The 27,092-nt window shown below is 43.4% G+C and overlaps 2 protein-coding genes across 14 annotated transcripts in view; one reads left to right on the top strand and one right to left on the bottom strand.

Moving 5' to 3' along the window:
- Positions 1-2,355, top strand: part of SFI1 (SFI1 centrin binding protein) — a 28,400-nt gene extending 26,045 nt beyond the window's left edge. For all 8 annotated transcript variants that reach the window (XM_030501762.1, XM_030501763.1, XM_030501759.1 and 5 more), the window contains one exon: positions 329-2,355. In XM_030501762.1, coding sequence (XP_030357622.1) covers positions 329-436 — 108 coding nt within the window. In that variant the 3' untranslated portion in view covers positions 437-2,355. The remainder of the gene's footprint in view (positions 1-328) is intronic.
- PISD (phosphatidylserine decarboxylase) lies at positions 673-26,965 on the bottom strand. 6 transcript variants are annotated; one of them, XM_030501785.1, is made up of 8 exons: positions 26,871-26,965; positions 23,255-23,349; positions 19,806-19,981; positions 5,873-6,109; positions 5,611-5,749; positions 5,036-5,182; positions 3,734-3,894; positions 673-3,396 (listed from the first exon to the last, which is right to left on the bottom strand). In XM_030501785.1, exons 1-8 carry the CDS (start codon positions 26,918-26,920, stop codon positions 3,172-3,174), a joined length of 1,230 nt encoding a protein of 409 aa, XP_030357645.1. In that variant the 5' UTR covers positions 26,921-26,965; the 3' UTR covers positions 673-3,171. The 6 variants fall into 6 exon arrangements, with proteins under 6 accessions (XP_030357645.1, XP_030357640.1, XP_030357642.1 ...); XM_030501780.1 differs by lacking the exons at positions 23,255-23,349; positions 26,871-26,965 and adding exons at positions 7,968-8,133; positions 10,220-10,636 and having other exon boundaries at positions 19,806-19,894; XM_030501782.1 differs by lacking the exons at positions 19,806-19,981; positions 23,255-23,349; positions 26,871-26,965 and adding exons at positions 7,968-8,133; positions 10,220-10,636; positions 15,025-15,116.
- Between the last annotated feature and the right edge of the window lie 127 nt (positions 26,966-27,092).

Genomic DNA, 27,092 nt, shown 5'->3' with positions numbered 1-27,092 from the left:
TTTCTAAGGCTATTTCCAAGCTCTGTAGCAGGCCTTAGTAGATTCGGTCTCAATTTTTTCCCTGAGGTTTCTCAGGACAGTGTAGTTATGCCACAATGACTGCATCTGCATTGCTCTCAGTGCCCAGGTTTTAATACAGCCACATGGGTACTTCACTGTTAGCTCTAAAGTTAAACAGTACTTGGCAGTTCCTGAGGGATACTGTCCTGTCACTTAATGGTTCTTAAGTGGGATAATACAAAGGCAGCTGGAGCTTATTCACTCTTCCTCTGTCAAAAAGACTAAATGCTGTCTTGCTGTACCAACAGCTTATGCAGTTCACTTCCAGTTGCAGGTGAGGATCAACACTCTCACCAAAGCACAACAAAAAGAGAGAGACCATGTGCAGAGCCTGGTTGCCCGCCTGCGTGAAATCCAGATTGCTCTCAATACATAATGCATCTGAACCAATATTCCAGCTCATGGGTAGGACTTTTTGCTCTTTTCATAGCAGGGGAGGATGGAGATGTATACGTTCTCTTAGCCTATGTATGGCAATTTTATTTTATAAATTAAATAGTTTTGCTTGCTTTGTTTTGTTACTACAAGTGGTTAAAAAGCACACAGGAGCTATATACACCTCATGCTGCACCCACAATACCTAGTTTAGGTTACCCTGACATTTCACAAAGATAAGCAACACTGATAAGACTCTTTATTTCAAAATCTTTGCAATTAAGTGAGTTCATGTCAGTAAGTCATACACTTTGACATACAAAAATAGCATGCTACTGATACAGTTGAATTAAATGGATTCTCCATGCAGGAGAAATTCACAGCATTATCAGTACCCTCTAGGAACTTTGCTTTTTCACTTGCTGACCACTGCATAACAAATGTTGGTTGTTAATCAGCTAGCTCTGCACAGTATTAAGACTGTCATAAAACCAGCCACTTGCATGCTGAATCTTCTCCTCCTTAGGTTTCTAATAAAGCACACATCAGGTAACCCATGCTCCATTACTAGGCTAACAGTAACCTTCAGATACTGTGGATGGTGATACTGAGTATGGAGAAATTAAAGCTCAAAGTTGCTTTGGCTGTGCCTGGGTGGCATAGGCTCCAGTGGAAAAGGGGGAAAAGATTCAGTGGTCTTTCCTGTCATCCACTGGAACGAATCTGCATTCTACTGTTAACATGACATTTAGTTAAAAGGCTAATCACAGCTTTAGCCTCTGGGGTTGATGTTTGCCTTAGTCTTTTCTAAATAGCAATGGTTTAAAAAGTGCACATTTCTATAACCTGTATATGGTAATATACTGCTGCAGGAGTAAACTTGCTAATGCCAAGAAACTGAAGATAGGTGGCTGACAGCCACTTCAAGCTTTCAGACTCCTCCTCATGTAAAGTGAGGAAACATTGACTCCTGGAGCCAAATGAATTTTCTCCTGCTTGTCACCCAAACAGCCACCACAATTGAAGTCATGGCTGGGCTCTATCACTTAGAGGCAGTTTATCATCCCATCTTTCCTGATGACAAGCTAAGCATACAGGACTTGGCAAACTGGACCTTTGTACAACAAAATTATATTCTATTTTGTGCAGTGCATACAAAGAAAAGTTTTTCTTTAGAAAATCAGAGCTAGTTAAAGCCTACCATCTCCTTAAAGTAGCAGAAAATTAGCTCAAGCAAGAAAGTAGTATGAGAAATTCTTGAGAAAGCAGAAAGGCATGTCCACTCCAACCAGCTCTGGACAGCAAAGTCAGTTTTAAATGTTTGAGTGCCTGGGCTTGAACAAGTTTATTCTCTAAAAACAATTAATACATTTAAAACTCAATTCCTCTTGTTCACTTTGACACCAGTTTCTATCAGTGCCACAATCAACAGCTCCAAAGTGGTAGATTTCAAACTCTTCTTGACATGTTGTTACAAGAAAGCGCTGAAGTTTTGCTGTAGGATGAAGCTTCAGCATCAAGCTTTGTCCCCAGCACATTCCTGGCATGAGGACAAAAGTCAGACTCATCTTTGGAATAAGAGGAAATTGTTGCCAGTCCATTATAGGATGGCCAGGTTGGCACCCGGGAAGCAACTTGGGATTGCTTCAAAGATTCATAATATCTTTATACACAGTCAGTGCATAGGGTACTTCACTTGGTGCAATAAAAATTGGTCCTGAAGTATCTGAAACTGTTCACTAAATAGAGAAATTAATTCTTCAAGAATTTAGTGACAAAGCAACAATGAAGATACATAGCAGGAAGTAAAAACATTTTGGCTGCTATCTTCCTGCTCCACGCAAGAAAAATATTCCCTGTCTTCTAACACCTTAATCCATACTGCTTCTCATACAAACAAAATCTTTAAGGCCTGAAACATAAAAATAGAACCATGGATTAGGATGAGGACAACAGCTTTGTCCGCTCTTACTTTTTGTAAAGAAAATCCCAAGATGCCCAGTTTCATCACATGGAATGTAGACACAGTGTTTTCAGGCTTAAAATACAGTGCAAAGACCATTTTTAAAGGGACAATGTCAGGTAAAATAATTAAAATTGTCTAACAGTAGAAAACCTGGATGAGTGTAATTTATTGTACTGATGCTGTCTGCACATTTTGCATATCAGAACTGTGAATCCATACTAGCCCCTTGAACTATTTGGCTCTCTGCATTCACAGCTGCCTTTATTCAAACGCTGCTTCGGAGTGTCTCAGAGTAAAATAAATATGAGAACACATTCTTTATTCGAAGTCTGAAAAACAGACATTGCAGATGCAAGGTACAATGTCTGACTCAGCCTGTCACTGTCCCTTTAAATACAGCTAATCTCTACCCTTCCCCATTGCACCTGCACAGCCTTGGAGGGCTTAAAAGGGTTTTAAGAACATAATTATCCTGTGGCACATTGAGGGGAGAACATGAAAGACTACAGGCACAGGGTGGGTCCTCCATGAAACCTCCATGGCCAACATCTTTAAAGGCAGCTGTACCTGACACATCTCTGGTCATGCAATTCCCTTTCTGCATTCAGCAGCATGTCAGTGTAGATCAAATGCTCTCAAGTTTAACACAGCAATGACATTCTTCAGTTTTCCTCACCCAGGTCCTGCTGAGTGATACATACTTGTTAAATGAAACACTCAGTGGTGTGATAAGAGTCTCTTTGTGTAGAAAGCCACCTTGCTGAGAGTTGCTAGAGAGAGCCCAATGCTTCTCCAAAGCGGATTTTCTGTCCAGCTTTGAGGTGGAATTTGAAGTCTTTGGGTGCCTCAAAGATAAGTACAATTGTAGACCCTAAGTTAAATTCCCCTAAATGTTCCCCCTTCCTCATGGGGATCCCTTCCTTGTTGTTGTTGGATATGAAGCTGAAGTCATTGTAGGAACCTTTAGAGTAAGATGGACTGTTGGTATGCAAGTCCTGTACAGAGAAAGAAGAAAAAGGTACTTGAGTATTTCAGTACTCTGTATTCATTAGCACAGTACTCTGTATATATTAGCACATATAACACTGTGGATATCCAGACATTTAATACAGGAACTTACTTACAGTTCAAAAGTGCAGTAGGAATATTTAAAAAACAGATGTCTATACTGGAGATGACTCCCTTTAAATCAGTCTTAGAACAGCACTACTGTGAAACACCTTGATTTCAGAGTAATAAGGCCTAAATGTTTCTTGCAATTTTGTTTTATTGTACTATACCAACCTCAACCATCATTAAAAGCAGAAAGCTGCCTACCACTGTCTTGCTCACCTGGTCAAAGTAGATGCGAATAGAGCCCACATTTGTTGCTCCTACAGCTGTTAAAGAGAAGAAGCCATGTTTCCAGTCACCTGTAAGGACAACCCGTTCATTGTGGCAGAACAACTCCTTGATCCAGCGAGCAACTCCAGGATTCACAGACATCAGAGAGCCTGCAATAGTGAGAGAATATTCAAGTTGTCTGGTTTGTAGCAGTATTGCAATGCTATCCAAATGATATTTTCAGTATAACAGTAGCTGATCCAGTCAACAATTCTGTCACTCATTTGCAGGAAGAGAGGCAAATGCTAGGCACAAGGAATGAAAAATAAGGCTGTACTAACAACAAAGGGGTCATAGGAACATGTAATCTTTAGTCTCAGTCCAGAAAGATGCACTCTTGAGCAGGGCTCATATTACTTTGCATTTTATCTAGCTGAATCACAAGGGAAACTGAAGACCATACTCCTCTTTCATTTGTAAGGCTTGAATGCAATCTGGAACATCATCTACAGTTCTCTCTGTAAAAGACCATAGGGTTTAAATTTTCAAGCCTGTAAATGGTTCTGTTCAGGCTGACCAGTACAGAATAAACAAAAAAATATAAATTCCTACATAGTTCTTAAAGTAATTTTAGTCAGGTGATTCACTACACGTTTCTAGCTATAAACTGCATCTGCTTTGCTGCACTGAATCCGGTAATAGCATTTCACCCATACTCCTTCAATGCAATCAAGGTCTAACTTAAATCTGGAACTTGACTTATTTCCCCAACATCGTGGCAGATCATTGTCCCTCTCTCATGGTGTTTGAAGCCAAATCCAAGTACTTAGGTTTACACTAGACACCAAGGAGTAAACCAGTTTTGTTATCTAGTTCAGCAGAGTATGATGACCTGCAAAGAGGAGGACAAAACCATCTGATCCCAGTTCCAGTAACATAACTGTTTAGCAGCATGTTCTTTGCCAAGCACAGGAAGTGATCATATTTTAGGCTACTCTCTGGTCTGCTCTGCAGAACTATCTGTATTTCAGGTACAAACTGAACAAACTGTGATTAGGAACAAGTCAGGTCAGCATGCATCAACACTTATTTCAAAGAACTAGAACAGCTGGAATACAGTATTACCATTTTCACCATTTGTATGTGATTTGATCTGACAAACTATACTACTATAAAACTCATTACCATTTGTGACCAGTCTATCATGTGACTGTACAACTGCTCCACTGCTGTGTCTCCTTCAGCAGTTGCCTGTACCAGGTTTTCCCTCCATAGCTGCTCTGCGCTCACCTTCAAGGAGCAAAGACCCACCTGGGAAATGGCGCCGGTGTGACACTCTCCAGTCAGTGGGGGAGTGGAAGCAGTGATAATCCCCCGGTGCAAGGTAAATTACACAGTGGTAGAGCTCATTCCCCTCCTTTGTGACTAGTTGTTGCTGAAAAGAGTTACCAGGTGGGGCTGCAAAGAATGGAAAGAAAGGGGTTAAAGCTACTCTTCACAGTTACCTATCACAGATAGCCAAGCAGTCTACCGTAGAATCAGCGGTAATAGCAGAGGACTGAATGCAGTCCCCTTGTATTGTTGAGGCTACAAAAGATACACTTTTGCCCAGGAATCCAATATTTCAAAGTGTTTTTTTCCCTTTACAACAAAATTAGATCCTATATTAGGATCTAATTAGATCCTATGGACGAGGCAAGACACACTAAAGCCACTGATGAGACAGAAAAACACAAAAAAAGTGACATGTTTATCCCCAAATAAAACAAAAATCAGACCTGCTTTTGTTGCTGACAGTGTGAGAATCAGAGAGAAAAAGAGAGTAATCTCTTTTCTCATGATCTCAGAACATTGAAAGGGCAGAGCAGAATAAATGCAGAACTCACCCTGGCTAAAATGCAGTTCTTCTGTAGAGACACGAGGTCCCAAGAAAGATTCCAGAGAATAAGTAACCCCTTTTACTTGCTCCACTTCACAGTTTTTTACTTGTCCAAAATTAAGAATCTTTCCATCAGAGGGACTGATCTACAGCAAAGAGGAAAAAAAAGGAAACACATTAGGAATTCATTTATTCCTCATAAAGCAGACATGTTCCTTTGGGGGCGAGGGGAAGCTGGTGGTGTAAAGCCTTCCTTTCCTTTTACTCACCACACTGTGCACACAGCAGACTGGCCGCGCTTGTGGTTTCAGCTTCCTGCGGAAGAACTCGCTGAGGTTTCTGTAGTGATGCAGATCTTCAACAGCTGCCTCCTTCATGTTCACTCCAAACGTCCAGATGTACAGGCTGTAAACAGGCTTCCGGAGCCATGTCGGCAGCTCCACCTGGTTCAGGCGACCCCAGGCTCGCGAGAGCAGGCGAGTCGGAACCGATTTGTACAGAGCAACCTAAAGAAAGAATCCCACCACGTCATTCTGTTCTGCCCACTGACAGCTTTCTCTTACTTCCCCCCAGAAAACAGAAAGGATCAAACTGTTTCTACCAGCCACTCCCTTGAATTCAGCTGGTTACACCACACACAGCCTTTAAGTCAGCAAGAAGTCAGCACTGCACTTCATCTGCACTCCCTCTGTTCTGATGAGGGCAGATGAGGGACACGATCAAACTTACTACAACCTTATACTGAAGCCAGAATCTCCACTCCCCTGCAGGCTGAAGCTCCATATACAAGTTACTGGAAACTGCCCAGTGTGAGGCTTACATTAAAAAAGACAAATTTCACATGTGCTAGTGGAACACTCATCAGAAGGGTGTTTTCCACATCCCAGTATTGTACTGCTCTAATGATACTAGTACAGTCAAAGAAACACACCCATGTGGATACAGCTACACCAGTATAAACTTATGCCAGCATTACTCCTCTTGTAACAACGGGAGCTACTAACTGCAAGAGTATAAAGTGCCTTTATTCCTCTAGAAATACCCTTTGGACTTACACGAAAGCATGTTTCAGTAGCAACAAAATGAAACTGTGTGGATAAGAGGTATATATACGCTGCTGATGTAACCAGACTGATGACTGTGGCTTCCTGTTGGTAATTCCAGCAGATAACTCCTCTGGGGTTTGTGTTTATCAGCCAAGAAGCTCACATGACCACGATGTGATATAGGGCTGTGTGGACCAAGGGAACTGAACCCTCCAAAAGCCACTTTTGCAACAGAAGTAGTGATCTGCTGAACCCAGTACAATTTCTTTTGAACAGACCAGCTCAGCTACATGACTAGAAGTTGTGGGGTTTTTTTCTTAGTGAAAGGCACTATTTGTTCTCAGTATTAATCGTATCTTTCATAATTAAGTCTTGCAAAATACAGCCATAAACAAACAGAAGCACACACTGGCCGAGAGCCTGTCCATCGTATCAGATACAGCAAAGTAAGATTCCACTCACAAATCACCATCCTGCATCACATACAGTGATATTCCACAAGCAAAACACCAGCCCAATCTCACTTCAGATAAAACCTTATAAATGAACAGTATCTTAGGTTGTATAAGCTGAAGTACTGAAGAAAAAAATGTTTTGCCATTTTATTTGACACGCCTTACATAGTGTTAATTTCTAAAATCACTTTTGCTCAGTTTAGCACAAACACTGAGAATATGCAGCTACAACTGTAAAATCACAAAAATTGGCAGAAGTTGTATTTCCTAGGAGCCCCTTCTCTCCAAAAGAGCCTGGTTTTCAAGTTGATGGCATCGAACAGAACAGCTGTTCAGTGAAATAATCTTAAGAATGGCAGGTTTGAATCAAAATATTTGTGTAGTTTTTGCATTCTGAAATTATATGAATAACCATGTGCGAGGCATCCTGCACCCTGCTCTCAACAATGTCAGAGCAGAGATATGCATATCAGCTGGCCAGGCTGCATTAAAAATGCTTCAAGAACTTGAGGAACAAACTCTCTTTGAGCAAAAATGATAGAAAGCAAAAGACCATTTCAGTGTAGCCAGGAATGGGAACTGGAGGAGGTTTGGTCTGCCTTACCCTAGCCCAAATACTGAATTAATTCAGAATTGTTGATCTTCCTGGGTAGAACACTAACTGTTAAAAAATCCCTTGTCTGTGAAGCAATTGGACATCACAACTATGAAGAGTAAAAGCTGAAGGGAACCATGAATTGCATCTCTCTGCTTTCATATAGTGATCACCAGCCTGTCCTGTGTTAGAGACCCCACTGCTGCCAGCTCCCTCCAGGATAAAACAGCCAACGTACATGAAGCGCAAGAGACCTGCTCACACTTACCCTGCTCACAGGCCTCCATCCCACTCTGGTCAAGGGCTTAAGAGCACCGAAAGGCAGAAGATAATAGAGAATAGTCAGAGGCCAAGAACGGAGTTTCAGAGCAGGCCTAGACATACAGCTCAGCTGGCCCAACCTTCGCCTCAGGGCCAGCTGGGGGAATTGCAACCTGCAAGATTACATACACAACATGAGGGTCAGCTGTCACAGCTTCAGAACCACCAGCTTCTGATAGCTGGAGATGATTTATTCCTGCTAATCTTTACTTAAACATTGATTCTGCAAGTCTTTACTCCTCTATTTCGATCAGTTCTTCCCCTTCCCAAAATAGAAAACCAGGTTACCTAAAAACAAACCAAAAACCCACAAAACCCCAACAAACACAAACAAAAACCAGAAGAATCCTCTGTCCAAAAAAACGGTGTTCACTCTCACAGGTCACATTTTACGACAGACACCCTCAAAATTTAAATGCAGTATCACTTGCAGGTGGCACTTGAAAACAAAGTCACAGCTGGTTCACCCAACTAACAACATAACATGATAGCTGGGACTTTAATAAGGAATCTTATTGAGGGACAATACAGAAAGAACAGATACTCTGGATGAGAAATCCTTGAAACCTAGAAGAGGTCCCTCAGAGGGTTCATGTGTTGAAGACATCTTGTCTAGACTGTGCCTCAAGTTGTAGTTAAATTTACACAGACCTGTTGGTCATTCTCTAACTTTGGGAAACAAGCACTTAGTTGAGAGACAACAGGACTGGCACTCCTAAGTTAATACAATTTACAAACGACTGATTCCAAAAGACATCCTTCCAGGTCTTAAAACCTTCACTAGGTACCCCAATTCTGATCAGAGAACATGTGCACAAAGCCAATAGTTCTAGCACTGCAAGCCTTTAGTCTCCATAGGCCAGTAACCAACTCCTCTGCCTCATAGCCAAATGCATTTGCGACTTTTTGCCACGTAGTTGTCCTGACTGAGAGGAAACTCATTTTGCAGAAATGCTCATGGGGAGAAGCTGAACTTGTAACTCTCAGAGGTAAAAGCTGCCCAACTTACTAGGCACTGTGAGCCTCAGTTCAGATCCCTGCAGGAGGTCTGCGTGAGAGACCCTTCACGTCCCCATTTATTCTTTGGCTTTTACTCATGAGGAAACCATTGGCATTTCCAAGGTCACATTACCAAACTGAAGTCTGCCTATCTGAGGGCAAAATATTCAAATCTTCTGGGCACTGACTTCAATCCTGGCTAACAGACTGTCCTCCCCACGCTGCTCAAGGCAGCACGCCTGCAACTGGGATACAGCTATGTGCGCACCCAAACTGGAAGCGGTATGCCCTGGCTGCTCTGAACAGCTCTCTCTCTCATTGGATTATATGATACAAAGGATGAACTACAAAGTACTGTGTATGTCTTTCCAAGATGGAAAGAAACTGGGAAATCAAAAGAAAATTTTCTTGCCAACACTTTCTTTTCAAAACTTGCATCAGAATTAAAATTCCATGCAGACAGGTACAACTGTCACCCCTTTGGGATGCAAAGTACTTTTGGCTCAGGCTTTTTCTGCAGTGACCACAGCTTTTTTCCTCCCAAGAATTAATTAATAAAAAACAAAGAGTGATCTGTGCATCACAATGCAAGAGGGGGCAAAAAAACCCTGAGGAGCTGAACTGCTGCCTCAGCAGAGGTAAAGCCGCTTTCCTCTCAGCAGGAGGTGGGACTGACTCTACATGGGAATAGGAAGGGACGCTTCACATTCCTCCTCCCATCCTTGCCACCCATCAGCCGATGGCGTGCTGGAGGGCTGGCAGGCTGGGTTGGATTGCCGGAGCTGGGTTAGATTGCCAGGGCTGGGTTGCCAGTGGAGGTCCCGCTCCCCCTCTCGCTGCTCTCCCCCCCTTCACTGCAGTCGCTCATGGACCAATCCCTGCAGAGCTGCATCCTGGCAGCTCGCTCAAGCCCTCGGGCTTCTCACTGCCTTGGCCTGGTTTCAGCAGTCCTTCACTATTTTTTCCATTCTCCTAGCGATGGAGAGTAGAACGGAACAGAATGAAAGCCTCCTCATTCCCCTTGTCATACAACAGCATGTCCTTCTCTGCCAATTCAATGCATAAGGAGCTTTGTAGTAATTAGGCCAAACAAAAGCTTTGCAGATGGCTGTGGCTCCTTCTGCCCAGAAGCCCTCCCCATCCTCCCTCCTTTCTCCCTTCAGTCACCATTCCTGCAAAGCAGAAAATACTGCACAGTACCTGAAGCGAGTTCTCCTATTTGGTGTACCCCCAGCAGAGCCAGCCAGGCCTGGACTTTCCAGTTGTGGGTGCTGGTCCCCGGCACAGCTGCTGCTGCCGCCGTTCCCTGAACGCAGCCTCCGGACATGAATTTTAACTTTGTGGAGGTTGTAGCAAGAGGGTGGAGGGTTAGATAAAGCTTTATAGCATCTCACCATTTCCCTGTGTGCAGATCTGGTCCCTGCAGGGTGTTTGACTGACACATCGTCAGGGTGACGGCTGGTTGCAAGGCTCAGTCTTTTTTCCTCTACCTCTCTTCCCTTTGCTTGCTCCGGCACAGGAGAGAGGCCACGGCGTCACAGTTCCCAATTCTCCCGCTGGTTTGTCTCTGGCTTCCCCCTCTATTTCCCACTTGAATCTCTGCTACGAGGGTTGCAGCTATTGCAAACAAACAGGCATTGTGTCATATTTCAACATCCCACTACAAAGCCGACTCTGCACAAGATAAAAACGAGCTGTCCGTATAAGCAGTCCTTGCTCCTTGCTAGCCGGAGTTGCCATTGAAACTTAAGTCTCCAAAGCCCACCCTGCAGTGCCAGGCTGCTGGGCAGCGATGCACCACAGGCAGAGGAGCAGCCAGATGGCCTTGCACTGCTAACCCAGCACCAGTCTGAATCCGAGGCTCAGAGGAGGAGTGGCACGGAGAAGAGGAGGAGATAATTCCCAGCTTCAATTCTGCAGTGCAGCAGCTACCACTAAAAGAGTTCTGGACTGCTGGGCACCAAAAATCCTTTCCTGCTCTTAATATCCAGCTTGGAAAGAAGAAAACAGGAAGGAAAGGAACGTCTTTCTGGTTTACAACCCTTGCCAGACACCAACATCCATCTCCTGAAGTCTCTTTCCATCTTAAAAGACAGGCATAAGGAGCCCGTAAAGGACATTCTTCTACAAATACCCAGATACATAATAATGAAACAAGCCAGATTTAGGGCCAGCCTGAGAATCTGGTATAAAAGAAGTGTTAAAGTGTCTATTATGTGACTATCAGTATTGTCACAGTTTTATGTCCAGTAAAACTAAAATACAAAACATGAGTACAGGAAGTTTTGGTTTGGTTTGTTTTTAAAAAAAAGACAGAGGCTGCAGTATTTCTATCTGAGCATTCTGAATATACAGAGAGAAAAATTTCCCTCTTTGACCCCGCAGACCACATCTCAAACATGGATTTTCTGCACCTCCTGTGACTGGATCTGGATTGTTAAGGGAGCCTGAAAGCAGACCCCTGGTTCAGAAGCTGTTAGTCAGCTAGCTACATCTTGCCTCAAGATTAAACGAAACTCCCGGACCAGTTCAGGGGCTGGCTCTCTAGTGACTGTTTCACTTCTGTTAGCTGTTGAAGGCTGGCTTAAAAAAAAAATATCAAAAATTAGGATTTCCTTGTTTGCAAAGCTCTCTAAACACCATGAAATCTATATGCCTCACAGAGTAGGTCCAAAAGAACACTGGTGTGCTGATGTGAGGGCAAGGGTTGTATTGTATTAGGGACAAGGCAGGAGAAGTGGGAGGGCCAGCAGGGAAAGCTAGAATTAACTAGCTAATGACACCCCACTCCAATTTCCTTGCAAGCAAAATTCCCCATTTCCTCAGAAAGTGAATATTCTAGCAAGAATTGTGTATTTTGATTGACCTTCAATGCTAAATATTACAGATATTCCCTACAAACACCTCTGGAGTGCCTGCATTATTTTTTTCAGCAAGAAAACTGCTATATGGTGTGCTAGACCCCAGGAAGTTCCAAGACCTGTGTTCATGCTGTTGCTTGAGCTCAATTTTAAAAATTATTAAAAAAAAAAAAAAAATCCAGCCTATTGAAAGAAGGTAAATCTAAGATCAACCCAAAGCACTCAAAACATTCTCCTTCCTCCCCAAGCCCTGTGCCAATTTTGTTTTCCTATTTAAAAATATCACTCAGTCTTTCTCTGGCTGGCACAAGAAACTCCTACACAACAAAAACGAAGCCATCTGGATAGCAAAATGATGAAAGCAGTTACCCAAAACCCCATCAAAATTCAAAGCAAAGCAGCAAGGAGCACTGGGGAGCTGTTGCTCTGGATTTACCTGGAATGTTAGAAATCACCACCATTAAATACTAGATTGTAAATAGAAACGAGCTAAACTGATAGCATGGTTTCAAAAGGCACTTCAGACCATGGTGAAAACCAGTTTCACACTGAACACCGTGTCTTCACGGAACTGTGGAAGGAGAGTTCCTTCACTTGGCACCGGCAGAGCCGGGCAGGGGCTGAGCACCCTGACCCGCAGCTGCCCTTTGTGCGGCCAGGCTGGCACCCTGCTCCCTGCCCTCATCTCCTTTCAAGACCTTCACCTATGCATGACTTTGCAGAAAGATACCAGAGCAAACAAAAGTCTTATCTACATTTTCTGTACTCTTCCCTATAAAGGTAAGGGAGGTAAACCCACAAGCTGATTCTGTGAAAGCATGGAACAAGTTAAAGAGCCCACCTGCTCCCCCAAAACAAATGGACCATGAGTTCTACAGCCCAATGCAGTGGGAACTACCAGCCTTCAGTTCAAAACAAAAAACGTGGTGCAAGAGAGATTGCTCTCCACAAGGGAGAAATATTGCTGTTAAAAGCTTTTTATCTCCACTTCTTAAAAAAAAAAAAAGAGTTCAGATGAGTAAGAAGTTTTTCTTAAGTTCTGTTCTACTGACCTCATTACATTCACCAAGAGGCAAATACCAGAGTCGTGCTTAAACGCTGGCATATATGGCAAGCTGCCATCCCTGCTGTGGCTGCCCCAAAAGCAACGCAAGATTCCTACAGTGTAAAAAGGCCAAAATTAAAAATCCACCCCGAGTTCACAAGGCCAAAATTAAAAATCCACCCCGAGTTCACCCACCTTCCGTGGGGCAATGAACAAGAATTGGTGATCAACCAGCTCATGACAAGGGAATGCCTCTAATGGCATCTCAATAGCTGGACTTCTTGGGATGCAGGCAGTGCCACAAAGCGTGTGTTATTAGGTTAGACAAAAATCTTGGCACTGTTGGTTTGTAGGAGGTTGGACATCAGTACAAACCTCCCCACCTGTTTGAACTCGCCCAGAATCCCTCTTCAGTCAATAAAATCAGTTACCAGCAGGTATTGATCCCTAGAGATTAGTAGAGAACTGCTCATCTGCCAGCTACGCAACACCGTTCTGCTCCATTAGCTCAAATACAGCATCAAATCCAGTGACCCCATTTAATTACCTGTCTCAAGTTTTAAAAAATAATACAGCAAGGCATTTTCAAGAAAGACTAATATGCAACTGAACCTCAAACCTACAGGCTCAGCTTTAAATCATAAGCATGAATCATTAGGCTTGGAATGCACAAGTTGGAGCGCTCAGAGCCCTCTGGTCACACTTTCTGCATTTGGTAACAAACTACTGTTTAAAAAATGCACTGGACACATCCAAACGCTGTATTCTATTTAAGTGCCAGCAAAAATAAGGTCTTGCAATCAAAGAGGTACTCGGTCACTGTTTATTTAAGGTCCCATTCCTTTCCCAGCAGTATGCTTCATTGCAGACACATAACCCCTGCTCCCACCCAACCTTCTCTGGAGCCAGCCCAGCAAGAGGAACGCTGGATGCCCCACACCCAGCCCAGTGCAGAGCTCTTGAACATCGAGAGCACAACAAAACCCCTCTGATGCTGCTGGGGAAACCCAAGTGCAGAGTTAGCGGCTGCCAAGGAAGGCCACGGGATTTGTGAGGAGCACACTCACTCCAGCTCAGCTGGGATGAGTTGGCCAAGTGCACTGCTGCTGCTGATTGATTGCTGTGGGCTAATGAAATGGACTGTGCTCTGCTTCAGTCACTCTTCATTTCTAAAATGCTTTCTTTTTCATACCAAGAAGCCTTTTTATATGTTTTTTATGGATTTATTATGAAAAAAACCCCACTTTTGATCATTTCCCCCTAATTATACATTGCTTGTTTAGTTCCATTCTATAAATAGAGGGGAAAAAAATTCCAAAAGAAGTACTTTTTTAAGCTAGCCATAAAAAGTTGGGTGGTTTTTAAAACTTAAACCTGAATTCTGTACAAAAAGCCTGTTATATAGAAAGTTATATATATAACATATATTATATATAAAGCTCTTTGAGCTCTCAAAGAGCTCATCTGTGAAGCAAGGAAGAAAGTTTTATTTACTTTTGCGAAGGGACATAAAAATTGATGACACCTAAAATGCACTGTATTATTTTGTAGTAATATTTTCCATATCATGGTTTGTTTGGTTTTGGTTTTTTTTTTTAGAGAAACAATCAAAACCCCCGAGTTGGCTCAACACGCGCGAAGCGAGCTCCGGGCTCTCTCGGGCTCTAACGGAAGCACAAGCCGCGGTGCCTCTCCGCAGCGAGGCGGGACTGGCGGAAGCGGAGGGAGCCCCGCGGGACCCAACTCCGAGAACGGCGTCCCAAGAGACGGACTCGGTTTGAATCCGCCAAGAGCTTACTCATGAGAGAGTCGAGACTCTGGAACGTCTCTCCGACACTTCCAGCACGCCACAGCCCGAGGATTACTCGCTCCCGGTCACCAGACCTCGCACACCCGTCCTTACCTGTTGCCGGCCGGCAGTGCCCACCGCCCCGCCGGGTCTCCTTGTTCTCCTCCTCCCCGCCTTCCGCTCTCGCCCGCTGCCGACCCGCCCTTCTAAAGCAGTTTTCGGACACGTGAACAAAGCAGCGGATGGCAAAACCCCACCGACACCCCCGGCCCGGCCCGCTCCACCCTCACCCCGCCGGGTCCGCACCTACCTCCCGTCCCGCACTCCCGCCGCTGCCGGTGCCGATCCGCGCCTTAAAGGAGCGGCGCGGTGCCGGCGGCCCTCCCCCGCTGCCTCCCAGCCACTGGCGCTCCGCAGTCGCTGCCTTCCCGCAGGGCCCCGGCCCCCAGAGGAGGAGGAGCCAGGGCAGGAGACGCGAAAAGGAAGAAAAGCCGGAGGGGACCGGAACACGGCGGCAGCGTTGGCGGGGCGGGCCGGTGGTCTCTGCCCCGGGAGGCGCCAGCACTGCCAGGACACCCCGGGAACGCGACGTCCCTTCACCGCTTCGCTTCCCCAGGAGCCGCGGGGAAAGCGGCGGTGCCGGGGAACAAGGCGCTGTGCGGGGCTATACCTGTGCCCCCCGCAGCCTCCCGGGACCCCGCGCTTGCCACGGCAGGGACCGGGTGCGTTAACACGATCCGACACACACAGCTTCAGCCAAACCAAGAAGTGCTCTGCAGTCTCACAAAGTGCTCCTGAAATCGCTCCCTAATCCCAGCAAGGTACTCAGGAAGATGGACGAGATAGAACCGATTTACACAGTCAAAAAGCCACCTCACTTCATCAGTCAGATTAAAAAAAGAATGATTTTACTCAGTTCAATTTTCCAGGACACCTGAGAAAACAATTCACCCCATCACACCCTTCACGCATTTTGAAGTTGCTGAAATTTCACCACTTTGAACATTTTCTGACACCTTTGCCATGTGCATTGGGGCACTCTACAAAACATTTCTGCTAGCAGCATGTTTGCTCAAATAAAACTCCAAACATCAGAACATGGGAGCAAGAATGAAGAATAAGAGACCAACCCAGCAGAGATTATGTTTCATTCTTCTAAAGTTGGATTAAAAAAAAATAATCAGACATTTTTCCATTATTAGCTCTTCCTTAAACTTGATGCACACCTCTTGCCATAACACTAAATGTCCATCTCATCTGGGCCAAGAACAGCACCTTCTGTGTTGTACTGCCAAAAGAGCACCCAGTGTCCTCGGCTACATAAATACGAGCAGGTTTTAATATCAATAGGAAGGGCTGTGTTGTTCTTACCTCTGAGAACCAAGATCCTAAGCCTATACTCAAGCACTTCCCCACTGTATTAAGCTGGTTTTGAAAGCTGTGGCCCATGGCAGTAAACTGAGGTTTGACCAGAACACAACTGTGAATTAACCCGTCATCTGTACGATCAGATGCCACCACAGCTCACTTCCCTTAAAGGCTCACTTCGGATTTCCTGGTGCATGTCACTCCAACACACACTGCTTTTTGCTCACTCAAAACAGAACCAACTATGGAAGCGAAGGACAATTACAAAAAATGCCTCTCTAGAGAAAAACTTACTCATCCAGTCACTCTGTTCATCCACAGTAATTCTTCAATCCCGTACCAACACTGCCCCAGTGCCCAGGTGAGAAGAGGCAAAATGCCTCTAGTTAGCATATGAACAGCGTGTTATGCATGCAGATCCCAGCAGGAAATGTTCTGTGACAGCAAGGATTTGAAACAATAAGCTTCCATCCATCTGATAAATACCTACCTGTCTCCTTTAGAGCCGGCTGCATTACCTCATCTAATTAAATGAAAGCTGATCCTCACTGGCATTCACAGTGAGAGACACACTAAGGCTTTAATCAGCTCAAGCTATTAGCTACATAATGTCTCTAAGAAAATTAGAGGAAGAAAAGGCCTGTGCTAAAGAAACAACAGTTTTGTCTTTCCCTGTGGAAAACTTAAGCGACACTTAAACCAGATTTTTTTCCTCCCCATTCTTTCATGAAGTATACAGGAGTATACTCTACAATTCAATCAAAAACTACAAACGCGTCTATAACGATCATGGTATGGACCTCTGCTACAGGAAGAGGTTCCCTGCCTGCTAACATGATGATGGTGCTTTCCTATTTCATATCTCTGCCACCTGCTCAGAAGCAGGAGAATCTGCCTGGCACACAGAGCCATCAAGTGGAAGATGCTGCACAGTCGCACATGCACACGAGGTTGGTACTGTACAATCAGAACTTCCTAGCAGCAGGCTTGTCAGTGCAGCAGTTTCTTGTTCTATATTACTCTTTCAAAGCCCACTCAATTGCACATGGTCTCCTTTTACCTATGCAAATGCTTACTCTGCTCCAAAAACAAGACGACACCCCTCTTTTTCCACACCCCTAATTGTGCTTCCAGGGATGCAATAAAACCGAATAATGGAAAATGAAAGGTCAGCAAAAAAGACATTTCACTTTCCAATCAAAAGGAACAATGCAGCTCTTATTTTTCTTGAATCCTTCATTGTTTAGAATATTTCTTGCAATGTCCAAACACAGTTCCTCTTTTTCCTCAAAACTGTCAAGCTTCCTTTCCCTCCCACAGAAGCATTCAACAGAACTTAAACATATAAGGAAGGACTAGGAAATCTCCTGCCTCCTACTAGTACCTGCTACATTCGGAGCCCTGCTTATCAGTTTGAAATTCTGTGTGATTCCCCACTGCAAAAACCAGATCCTTTAGATCTGGTAAATCTAAAGATCTTTAGATATTGCTTTTACCAAAAGCAATACCTGTAGCTTCACCAAATAGTGAAAAACCAGCATAGTGAAAGAAAATTAATTTAATAAAGGAATTACTCGATTTCATACCTAAAAGTATGAACAATGAGAAAAGGACATTTGTTTTCAAGTATCAAAACTGCATTGACATAAATACTCCATGGACACTTACCAGTTCTTTTTTAATCAGAACATAAAACCTGTTTGAAATAAGCTTCATCAGGAAAAGAATATTTGTAAGACACAAATTCCTCAGGGGCCATCATGGCCTAAGCTTTTAGCATCTGGACTGTCTGGCTTGTATCTGATTTGGGCCACTAGTGAAAATGAATTTAGGGATTCCAGCCTAGTCCCCCACAGGCATGTGGCCAAACCACACACAAACTGGCAGTGTGCTCAGGAATGCAAAGAAATGGGATGCTAAAGGTCATACCGAAGCATCTCCTACACAATCCTATGATCCTAGAATGTTTAACTCCTTGCCTTCAGAAAAGGCACTGAAGCAGGCATTCACCTGGCTGTTTGGAAGAATACCACATAATACTTCAAAGTGTCTAACATGGAGTTAGACAATATCCTTAATATTTCAAATGAGATTCAGGAGTTAGAGGAAGTTATGAAGTTATTTCTTACTCCAATGCTGCAATGGATATTTGACCTATGAATCTGATACACATACTGCAATTCCACAGTAATTTCTAAACTCCTTAGAATCCAGAAGGAAAAGGCAAAAATCCCTCAGGATCAGCAAGAGCCATTACAGACCTAACTGTTACTTATGAAAAAAAGTTCTTGTTCTATATTCACAAAGAAAACAGGTAGATTTTTATTAACTAAGTATTAATTCTGTCTCAGCTTCCTTGTAAAGTATGTAAGGCATGGAGGCATAGAGGAAGAAATGCCCCAAGCAGCACAGATTGAGCAGCTAGTGAGAAGACAAACCCTACAACTACTGCACAAACTGTACCCGTAGCTAGAACTACTAGGACAAAAAATCCTCAGCACTGAATGGGTTTTGAATTTCATTATACGTAATTTTAGTCTTGCCTATTTTGATTTCTGTATTTAATTCAGGAAGCCGCATAATGTGCTTAATTTGCTACCTTGCAGTGCAAGGTAGGGAAAATGAGAAAATGCATTGCGCTGAGCAGAGCCCCAGCTCCATCAGTTGCTGCAGATGCCTTCTGCTTTCACAGGCGTGCAAGTGGAATGTAGGCTGAAGATGAGTCTGCATCGTGCCTTTGGCAGTGATGAAGGCAAACAGCACAGAGGAGCAGAAGCCAAGGGAAGGTCATTCCCTTTTACTTTGTGCATGTTAGACCATACTGTGTCCAGTTTTCTTAGGATCAAGAAAGGCGTTGATAGACTTGAGCATGTGCAGTGAAGGGCCAGCAGCATGGTCAAAGGACTGCAGCACATGGCCTATGAAGATGGGCTATGGGTATTGAGCTTGTTTAGCCTGCAGAAGACTTAGGAGGGACCTAACAACAGCCTTCCAACAGCCAAGGTGAGGTTACTGAGAAGATGGAACCAGGCTCTTTAGTGAGGGAGATGGAAAGACAACAGCCATAACTTGAAACAGGGAAGGTTCTAACTTTTTTTAATTATTACATATTTATATGTAAAAAATTTTATATGAATTTTAAATAGTATAAATTTTATATAATTTTTATATATTTTCTATAAATGGTATATATTTTATATATATAATAAACTAATAAGGAAAATATTTTTCACTATGAGGATAATTAAGCATTGAAATAGGCTGCCCAGAGACACTGTGGAATTTCTGTCTTTGGAAATTTTTAAGACCCAAGTGGATAAAGTCCTGAGCAGCCTGGTCTGAAATCAGTGCTGGCCCTGCTTTAAGCAGGAGGGTGGATGACATGACTTCCATCTGAATGATTCAGTGCCCACCAAATACCTTTTCATTCAAAAAATACATAATACCATCACTCGATTAACTATCCCTTCTACCTGCCATCTAACAAGTATTTATCAAGTGTCAGCCATACTAAAAGATGGAGGAGACACAAGCAGCTCCTAATGTACCATTATATTAACTTCAGCCAAAATGATAGTTACTTAAGTGACAGAAACTTTAGTTCCATGATTTGTCAAAAATGCATTGGCAGTAGAGGACAAATTAAACATTCCCTCATTGGAATGAGAGCAAAGGAGCTTTGCATCAAATGTGGCAGAAGCAAAATTGCCCCAAGTTTCTTACCTCCCACTCACTTGCAAGCTTCACAGGCACCTCTATGCCCCTCTTCTCCAGCTGTTCCAACTTGTAATCCTCATATTTTCTGTATCCTGCATATCCTCCTCCTGTAGCTACCAGAACATGGAAGGGGCGCAGGCGGAAGACTTGCCCTACCGAAGCAGTATGAAACTTCTTCCTGTCTGTAACAGAAAAGAAACCCAGACTTCAGGAAAGAGAACAACTACACAGTAAAGAAGAAAGCTGTTATGTGCAGTGCGGGATGTCAGCTTAGGTGAAGAAAACGTGATTAGAAATCTGTGACACAGAAGGTATGTATAAATGTTCTTAAGTACTCCAGTTATTGCAGCGTAACAAATTACTGAAACTCAGCTGATGAACACTAACTGGTCATCTGTGATTTTAACCTTATCCACCATCCCATATCCCTTCAATGTTCTTCCCCAAAAAATATATAAAATAAGCTCCCTGAAAGCACCAAGGAGAAATTCATAAAATGAGCTCCCTGAAAGCACCATGGAGAAATTCATAAAATGAGCTGCCTGAAAGCATTATCATTACTTTCCAACAATGAGATCTATGTTGTTACTATACAGAATGATCAGCTGCTGGGGAATAATTTGTAGTGCTGTGAAACTTCCTGCTTCGCAGTCATTAAAGCTTTCATTACAGTTAGGGAACCCCCAAAACGTACATCTACCTGGAAGAGGGAAGGAAATGACGACCTGCTTTGGTAAACAGGATAAGAGGCATATTTCTGCTGTAATACAGGTCACCACATGATGGGGGGGGGGGGGGGGGCGGGAGGAGAAGACATCTAGTGTTATGTGTTAGTTATTACCGGGCACTACCAAGCTCCTCCTGCATAACAAAAGCCTTGCACGTCGTCTGTGAGATCCAAGTACACTGCACTGTCACTAAGCAACAGGACAGCCACACAGGAAGGCAGTCACAGCAGTGGGAAGTATTCCCCTTACCAGATCTTGAGAGAAAACTAGCATGTTAAGGCTCAATGCTCTAAGGACTGTGCTGCTTCTACCAGTATTACAGGCAGTCTGAAGGTTCTCAGCAATGACCATACATCACTACCAGACAGAGAAACCCCCCAAAAGAACTAAGTCTCAGATACTGATTGGTGTAATTTCCACAACAATCATTAACAGGATGAGCCAGAATCAAAACCAATGGACTAGATCTTGTTCCATCAAGGCTTAGGGTTTGACTGGGAAAGGATGCATTACCAACCAAAAGAATTCAGTAACACCAGATCTATTTCTAGGCATGCATAGAAACAAAGCATAAATGCTCAGCAGTTGGAGAAGCTTTAGTTCTAAGTAGTCAAGTTGAGTAAAAGCATCCATGATGCTGCAAAAAGATGCCCAATAAAAGTAATTCGCGCTCACATTTTGATTTACCAAAACAATATTTTTGCTCATTTCCTTCTTACATGCGATTTAAAACATTGTTTGAATTGTATGTCCCAAAATACACAATATGAAAACAGCTTTATTCTTACTAAAAAAAAAAAAAAAAAAAGAAAAAAATCTTATTCTCTGGGGAAAAAAACCCCAACCAACAAACAAGGCAGCAACTACAGTTACAGGTAAGATCCTAGAAAATATTCTGCCCTAGAGAGCAATGTTCAGTAAAGGACAGGTATCATTTAGAACAGCTAAATGCTTTTAAAGAAAGACTTTTATTTATTTTGAATTTACAAAGACTCTACAACCTTTAACTTTACATCACTCTTTCAACAGAAATGTTTGTACAGAGACCTATGACAGCGCTAACGCCCTGAACTCCCTTCCCATCACACCTTTGGTTCTAAATTAGCAAAACTGCTCAGCTATTTCATCAGATTAGCAAATTCCCAAACCGAACCCCTCAGTCAGAACAGCTCTTTCTGGTTTGTATCCAGGGAAAGACTGTTTCTCCTTCAAGGGCCTCTATTGATTACACCGATCTGAACCTTTCTCTTCCTGTGCTAGAGATTGAACCATTTGAGGTTCCACAGGCCACAGCAAACAATTCATCAATAAATGATTTGAAGAGTTGACTTTTCTCCATCTCCAGCACTAACGAAACAGCACTTCTATAACTGGTATCCAAGCCATGATCATTGGCAAAGGCATCTAACACGCCTTTGTTAAGAGCGTTCTGCCCTGACAAATAAAACTCCACACCTTTCAGATAGGAATGAAATTCACACAAGTTTACAAATTCCAAGACAAAAAGATTAGTTACTGATTCTGGCAACAAACCCGTGTTCAGGCAGTTGGAGCTGGTTAGAGATTTCAGCCAAACATCATGTTCCCTAATGATACTAACACTACAACAGCCCTTTAGCAAGCAGCATGAGAATGTGAGGAAAGCTGGTGCCTTGACACATGAGCCAGTAGAAACAAATCCAGGACAAGAGGAAAAAGGTGTAGGACTTTTAACATACTAATAACATTTTTAGATGCTTTGAACCCTAAATCTGAACTCTTTACAGATAAGGCGAACATGTTTCAGATTTCTCTTAAACATGAGGTATATTTAGCGAATAAGAATAAAAAGAAAGTAACAGTTTCCTTCTCTGGAACAGATGAAAATGAGTCATTCCCTGGGAAGCATTAAAAAACGCAGGGTGAGAAAGCAAAGTGCGTAATCAAAGGCAGTCAGATGCAATGATCTAAAGATTGCTTTGTTACTCTCACCAAACAAAGGATTTCTTCTAGGAAAGGAAACAAACACTTAGAAGAGACCACTTATAAGGGTAGAGATAAAAGCAGAGTTAACTTTTCTTCCTAATTACATCATTTGCAAGTCATCAAGATTTAAATCCAAATCAGAATCTAAAATATCAATGGATTAGCTTCCCTCAGATGAGATCAGCTCTGCCTTTCCAGCTTTAGTCAATACTGCTCTAGAAACTACAGCATCTAAACTGCTGTCTAGATTTGCCTCTGTGCAAGGCTCCTCAGACCTATAAAATCATTGTGGAACAGACAGCACATCTAAAAGGACAGAGAAGAAGCTTTCAGCCATGGCTAGGGAAGCTCTTTGTCCAAACTGGTTGTCTTGTAGCAATGAAAGTAAAAATAATAAATAAATAAAATTAAAACAAAACCAAAAAGCAACAAACAAAACCCCCCCACAAAAAACCTTGGAAATTATTTCTTTTAACAACATTTGCTATCCAAGTATTCCAGTAGAGCTGAGAAAAATGAGGAATCTTATGAAATAGGTAAACACACTTGTTTTACTACCTGGAAAACAAAACATCAAAGGAGTAAAGCATAATTTCACGCATGTCTATGGAAATGCCATGAATTGAACAGGTCTCTGATGCTGGATTCCCACTTCTGCTTTAATCTGAAGAACTTAATATTCACCAATATGCGACTGTAATTTGCCTAACTTTGAGTAACCCTGAATTCAAAACCCCTGGGTAGTTACAAGCCTTCACTTACCACTGAAGAATGTCCTAGAAGGTGGGCGCTTCCACAGGACTCCAGTTTTCAGAAACTGGTTCTCATGTATAAGGACGTTACAGGTAGTCAGCAAACTGCAAATACAACAGACAAGAAGCAGTTGCTTAAGTACAAATGTTTAATGATGCATTAATTTAAGCAGTTCAGTAACAGTGATAATCTTATATTCAGAGGCTCAATAACAGAGGGAAAAATCTCTAAGTATCCTAAAATTTCCATGGAGCGTATTCCTTCCTGGCCTGCTTCTTCCCTAAAAAAAGCAAAACAAAACCGAACAACTGACAATCCAGCTGCTCGTGCAGATATTTAGTTAATGCTGCATCTATTTTATCTTTTCTTTTTCTTAACAAATATTGACATATGTTCCTCTTGAGCTTAATTCTACTGTTACGGTGATACTTGTCTGAGTATCATATGTGCTGATCTTGGCAATAGCCCTTTTCGGGTGACTAGTTATGTTGACATTATGTACCATATCTTGGCCTGTTCATAGTTCTAACATGTGATTGTGAATACAACCTGAGTATTTTTAAAAAGCAATCTGATACCTCATTTCATCTTGTTTTATGTAGTGCCCTGGCTTAAATGTTTACTAACCTATTTGGGTTTGTTTTTTAAATAAGTGAATCTAGAACTGATGAGCCTAACTACTCTCTAAATCTGCTTCCGGTTTAACATAGACCTGTTTTAGCCAACAGCATGCAAACACCTCCTTTAAAGTCAGTACATAACTTGTATTTTGCTGGGGAAAACAAAAATGTTTAAAACAAGACTGCTCTACTTACAAGGCAAATACAGAGCACGAGCATCATTATCTTCTATAACAACACAGCTAACATGTATTTACTTCCATCTAAAGATAATGTTTATAATGGGCAAAGTTGAAACCAGCCACGCTGATCAAAACAAACTCTGCTTGCAAATGTAATGGTAAATTTTTAATAAGCATTTAGTGCTTGGGATTATTCCATCTCTCCCAGGCTGCTACTCAGGTGTGTCATTCAGGAAGCTCCTACAACAGCAACCATCTTAAAGAGACACTTTGGAATTGGGTTCCTGTATCTCCTTCCTCACCATGCTGGTGGGGAGGAGGAATACCTAGGAAATGTATAGATTCCAAGAAGTAATGTCATTTATTAGACCAACTAGTATAGCTGGAAAAGTAAAAAGACTGCCAGGCACAGAAGCTCTTTAGAGTTTGTCTTACCACTCCGTATGCTAGTGACCTGTAATGTGAGTGGTTCTGCCACTCCAAAAACACATAGAATAGACTTGCAACTGGCCAACACAGGGAAAAGGTTCAACCAGGATTTTTCATATGTTTAATATGTAACATTTCCTTTCTGGTTTCTAATAAATCTGAAAAGGATGCATCCAGTTGTGCAAGAACTACTCCTGTTCAAAGTCTATAAATAAGCACATATAGCCAAATTCTTGAAGAACACACAGCAACACTGCATCCTACTGTGAGACAGGATTCCAGGCTCAAGCCAGGGCAGGACAGGGGCAGTGCTCTCACGGCAAAAGGCTCAGTCCCTTGGGAAGAACCAGGTCTGGCAGGTGTTTGTGCAACCCATTCATTCCCACGATGCAAACACCACAGCTGGATGCCTTCATTTGGCCCTCTAACCTTTCATCTGCTCTTGATGAGATACATGCTGAGTACAGAATTACTTCATTAGCTTACAAGCTATTGCATCATTTAGGGCCACTCAATTCAAGGAAGTGGTTGTTAAGAATGTTTAGAATTAATTTCAGGTGTCTAATGAGTTACACATAGACACCTCTTTACTTAGAAGAAGGGTCTACAAAGAGCAGATTTCTTGTCTAGAAATCACATAGTGATACTAGCAGACACTTGCTAACAATGTTTTAATGTTAGCTAAGGACAAACAGCTGTAGTTTTATATTATCTCCATAACATGGTGTCAGTAATATTTCACTCTGCCCTTCAGCTTCACGGTCTCAATTAAACTCACTGCATTACCCAAACATGTCAGGATAGTCCCTCCCCAAAACATGGATTCCTGTAACCAGGTGCTAAACATACCACACTGCCACATCATCTACCAGGATATTATTTCCTTAGCAAGGCAGAAAAATCATCCCACACTGCTGCAGAACCTGTATATTTTACATAGCAACATGATGTAATTTTAGTATGAACAAGGAGGTCAGCTGATCTGCTTGGGTCATACATCAGACCTACACTAATTTGGGGTATTACAAGGCCTGCCTTACAACATATTGAAACACCTGGAATAAAAGGAGTTCTTGCCCATGATAAGCTGGGAGCCTGGGGACTACTTCTAAGGGGTTAAAGAAACTAAAAACTAATCCAGTTTGCACTGGACTTAAATTTACCAGAAAAATCTTAGACCCCTAAAAAGTCTGGGAAAAAACCCAAACAATTTAGCTGCAGCCTAAAGCACTAATATTCTCAACACATATATTAGGTTGATACATAATAACTTAAGAAAAATAAGTGCACATCCAGCACAAAATTAGCTGCATTGGCTCCACACAGCACCAGGAGCTGTCTGGTTGCCAAGGCAGGGCAGGGCATACCAAGTATTTCAGCACACAGATCATCCCAGAGGAAGGACACAACTAACCGCAGACCCTAAGCTCTTACTAAAACTGGTGTCTAACATGAGAAAACCACTCTCCTCCTTACTCTGAAATCTAAAAATAGGTAAACATTACAAGACTAAGTAGTTTGCTGCCTTCCTCACCTTCCCTGCTCCTGACAGCCTGACCTTGATGGGTACAAGGGTGCAGGAGAGCACTGGCCTCCTACCCCCACCACCCAACTGGAGGGTGCTGGAGCAGGAACTGTGGGGTCCATGTTAACTTCAGCCCCTCGGTTACTGCTTATCACAGGTCGAGGGACAACACCACTCTGATGCCAGACAGCAACATGCTCCACACATGAAGTGTCTTCTTCAGGTGTTGAGAGAGAAGGTGCAGTAAGGAGACCGTGTGTTCTGTCTAAGAGCAAACTAATATCCTAGAAACAGTATTCTTAAAACTGTTCCATTGCTATGAAAAGAATAAGCTTAAATAGCACATCTGCAGAGGGCAGTGGGCTCCCCGGGAGGCGCGTCTCCTCACAGCCCATACCCCCGTGATTACATAACCGTGGGGGCAGCAGCTGCCCCGTCTGACCATTTCTATAAACACACACGGACAACTATTGACTATGAAAACGTGTTAAAACTACACGATGCCAAACGCTTTTCTCTCTTAAAATGAAATCCCTTCATCTTTCCTTCCAGCTTAGAGAGCAAAGGCAAGGCTCCCCGCACCTGCCCAGGGCCGAGGCACCAGAGCGAGCCGCGCCTTCGCCCCAGCAGGGAAACGTCAGCGACCAGAGCAGCCGGGGCGGAGGGGGCGGCTGCGGCCCCCGGCCCGGGGGAGGCCGGGCTACAGCTCAGCTCCTCCTCACGCCCCCCGGGTGCCGGCTGTCAGACAACCGCTGCCGCCTCCCCCCAGCTCTGCCTGGCCCGGACATTCCCAGCCCCCTAGCCACCGGGCAGTGCTGGGCCGTATCGTATGGTATGGTATCGTACCGTCCCGCCTGCCGTGCCCGTACCTGCTCCGCCGCAGAGCGGACACACCGGCCCGCGCCATGGCCGCCGCCATCTTCCCGCGCAGCTGCCGTGCCCTCTGCTGCGTCCCCCGCGTGAGGGCGGGAGATAGCCGAGGGGCGGGGCCAGGCCGTGGCGGGGAGGGAGGGAGGAGGGGGCCGGCGCGGCTGAAGGGAGGGCGGGGCGGGCGCTGTTGTGAGGGGCTGGTGGCGCGCTCGGGAGGGGTG

Source organism: Strigops habroptila, chromosome 11 (assembly GCF_004027225.2).
Source record: "Strigops habroptila isolate Jane chromosome 11, bStrHab1.2.pri, whole genome shotgun sequence".
Lineage (NCBI taxonomy): Eukaryota > Metazoa > Chordata > Aves > Psittaciformes > Psittacidae > Strigops > Strigops habroptila.
Note: the sequence above shows the minus strand (reverse complement) of the source record. Positions and strands in the feature narration are given on the sequence as shown.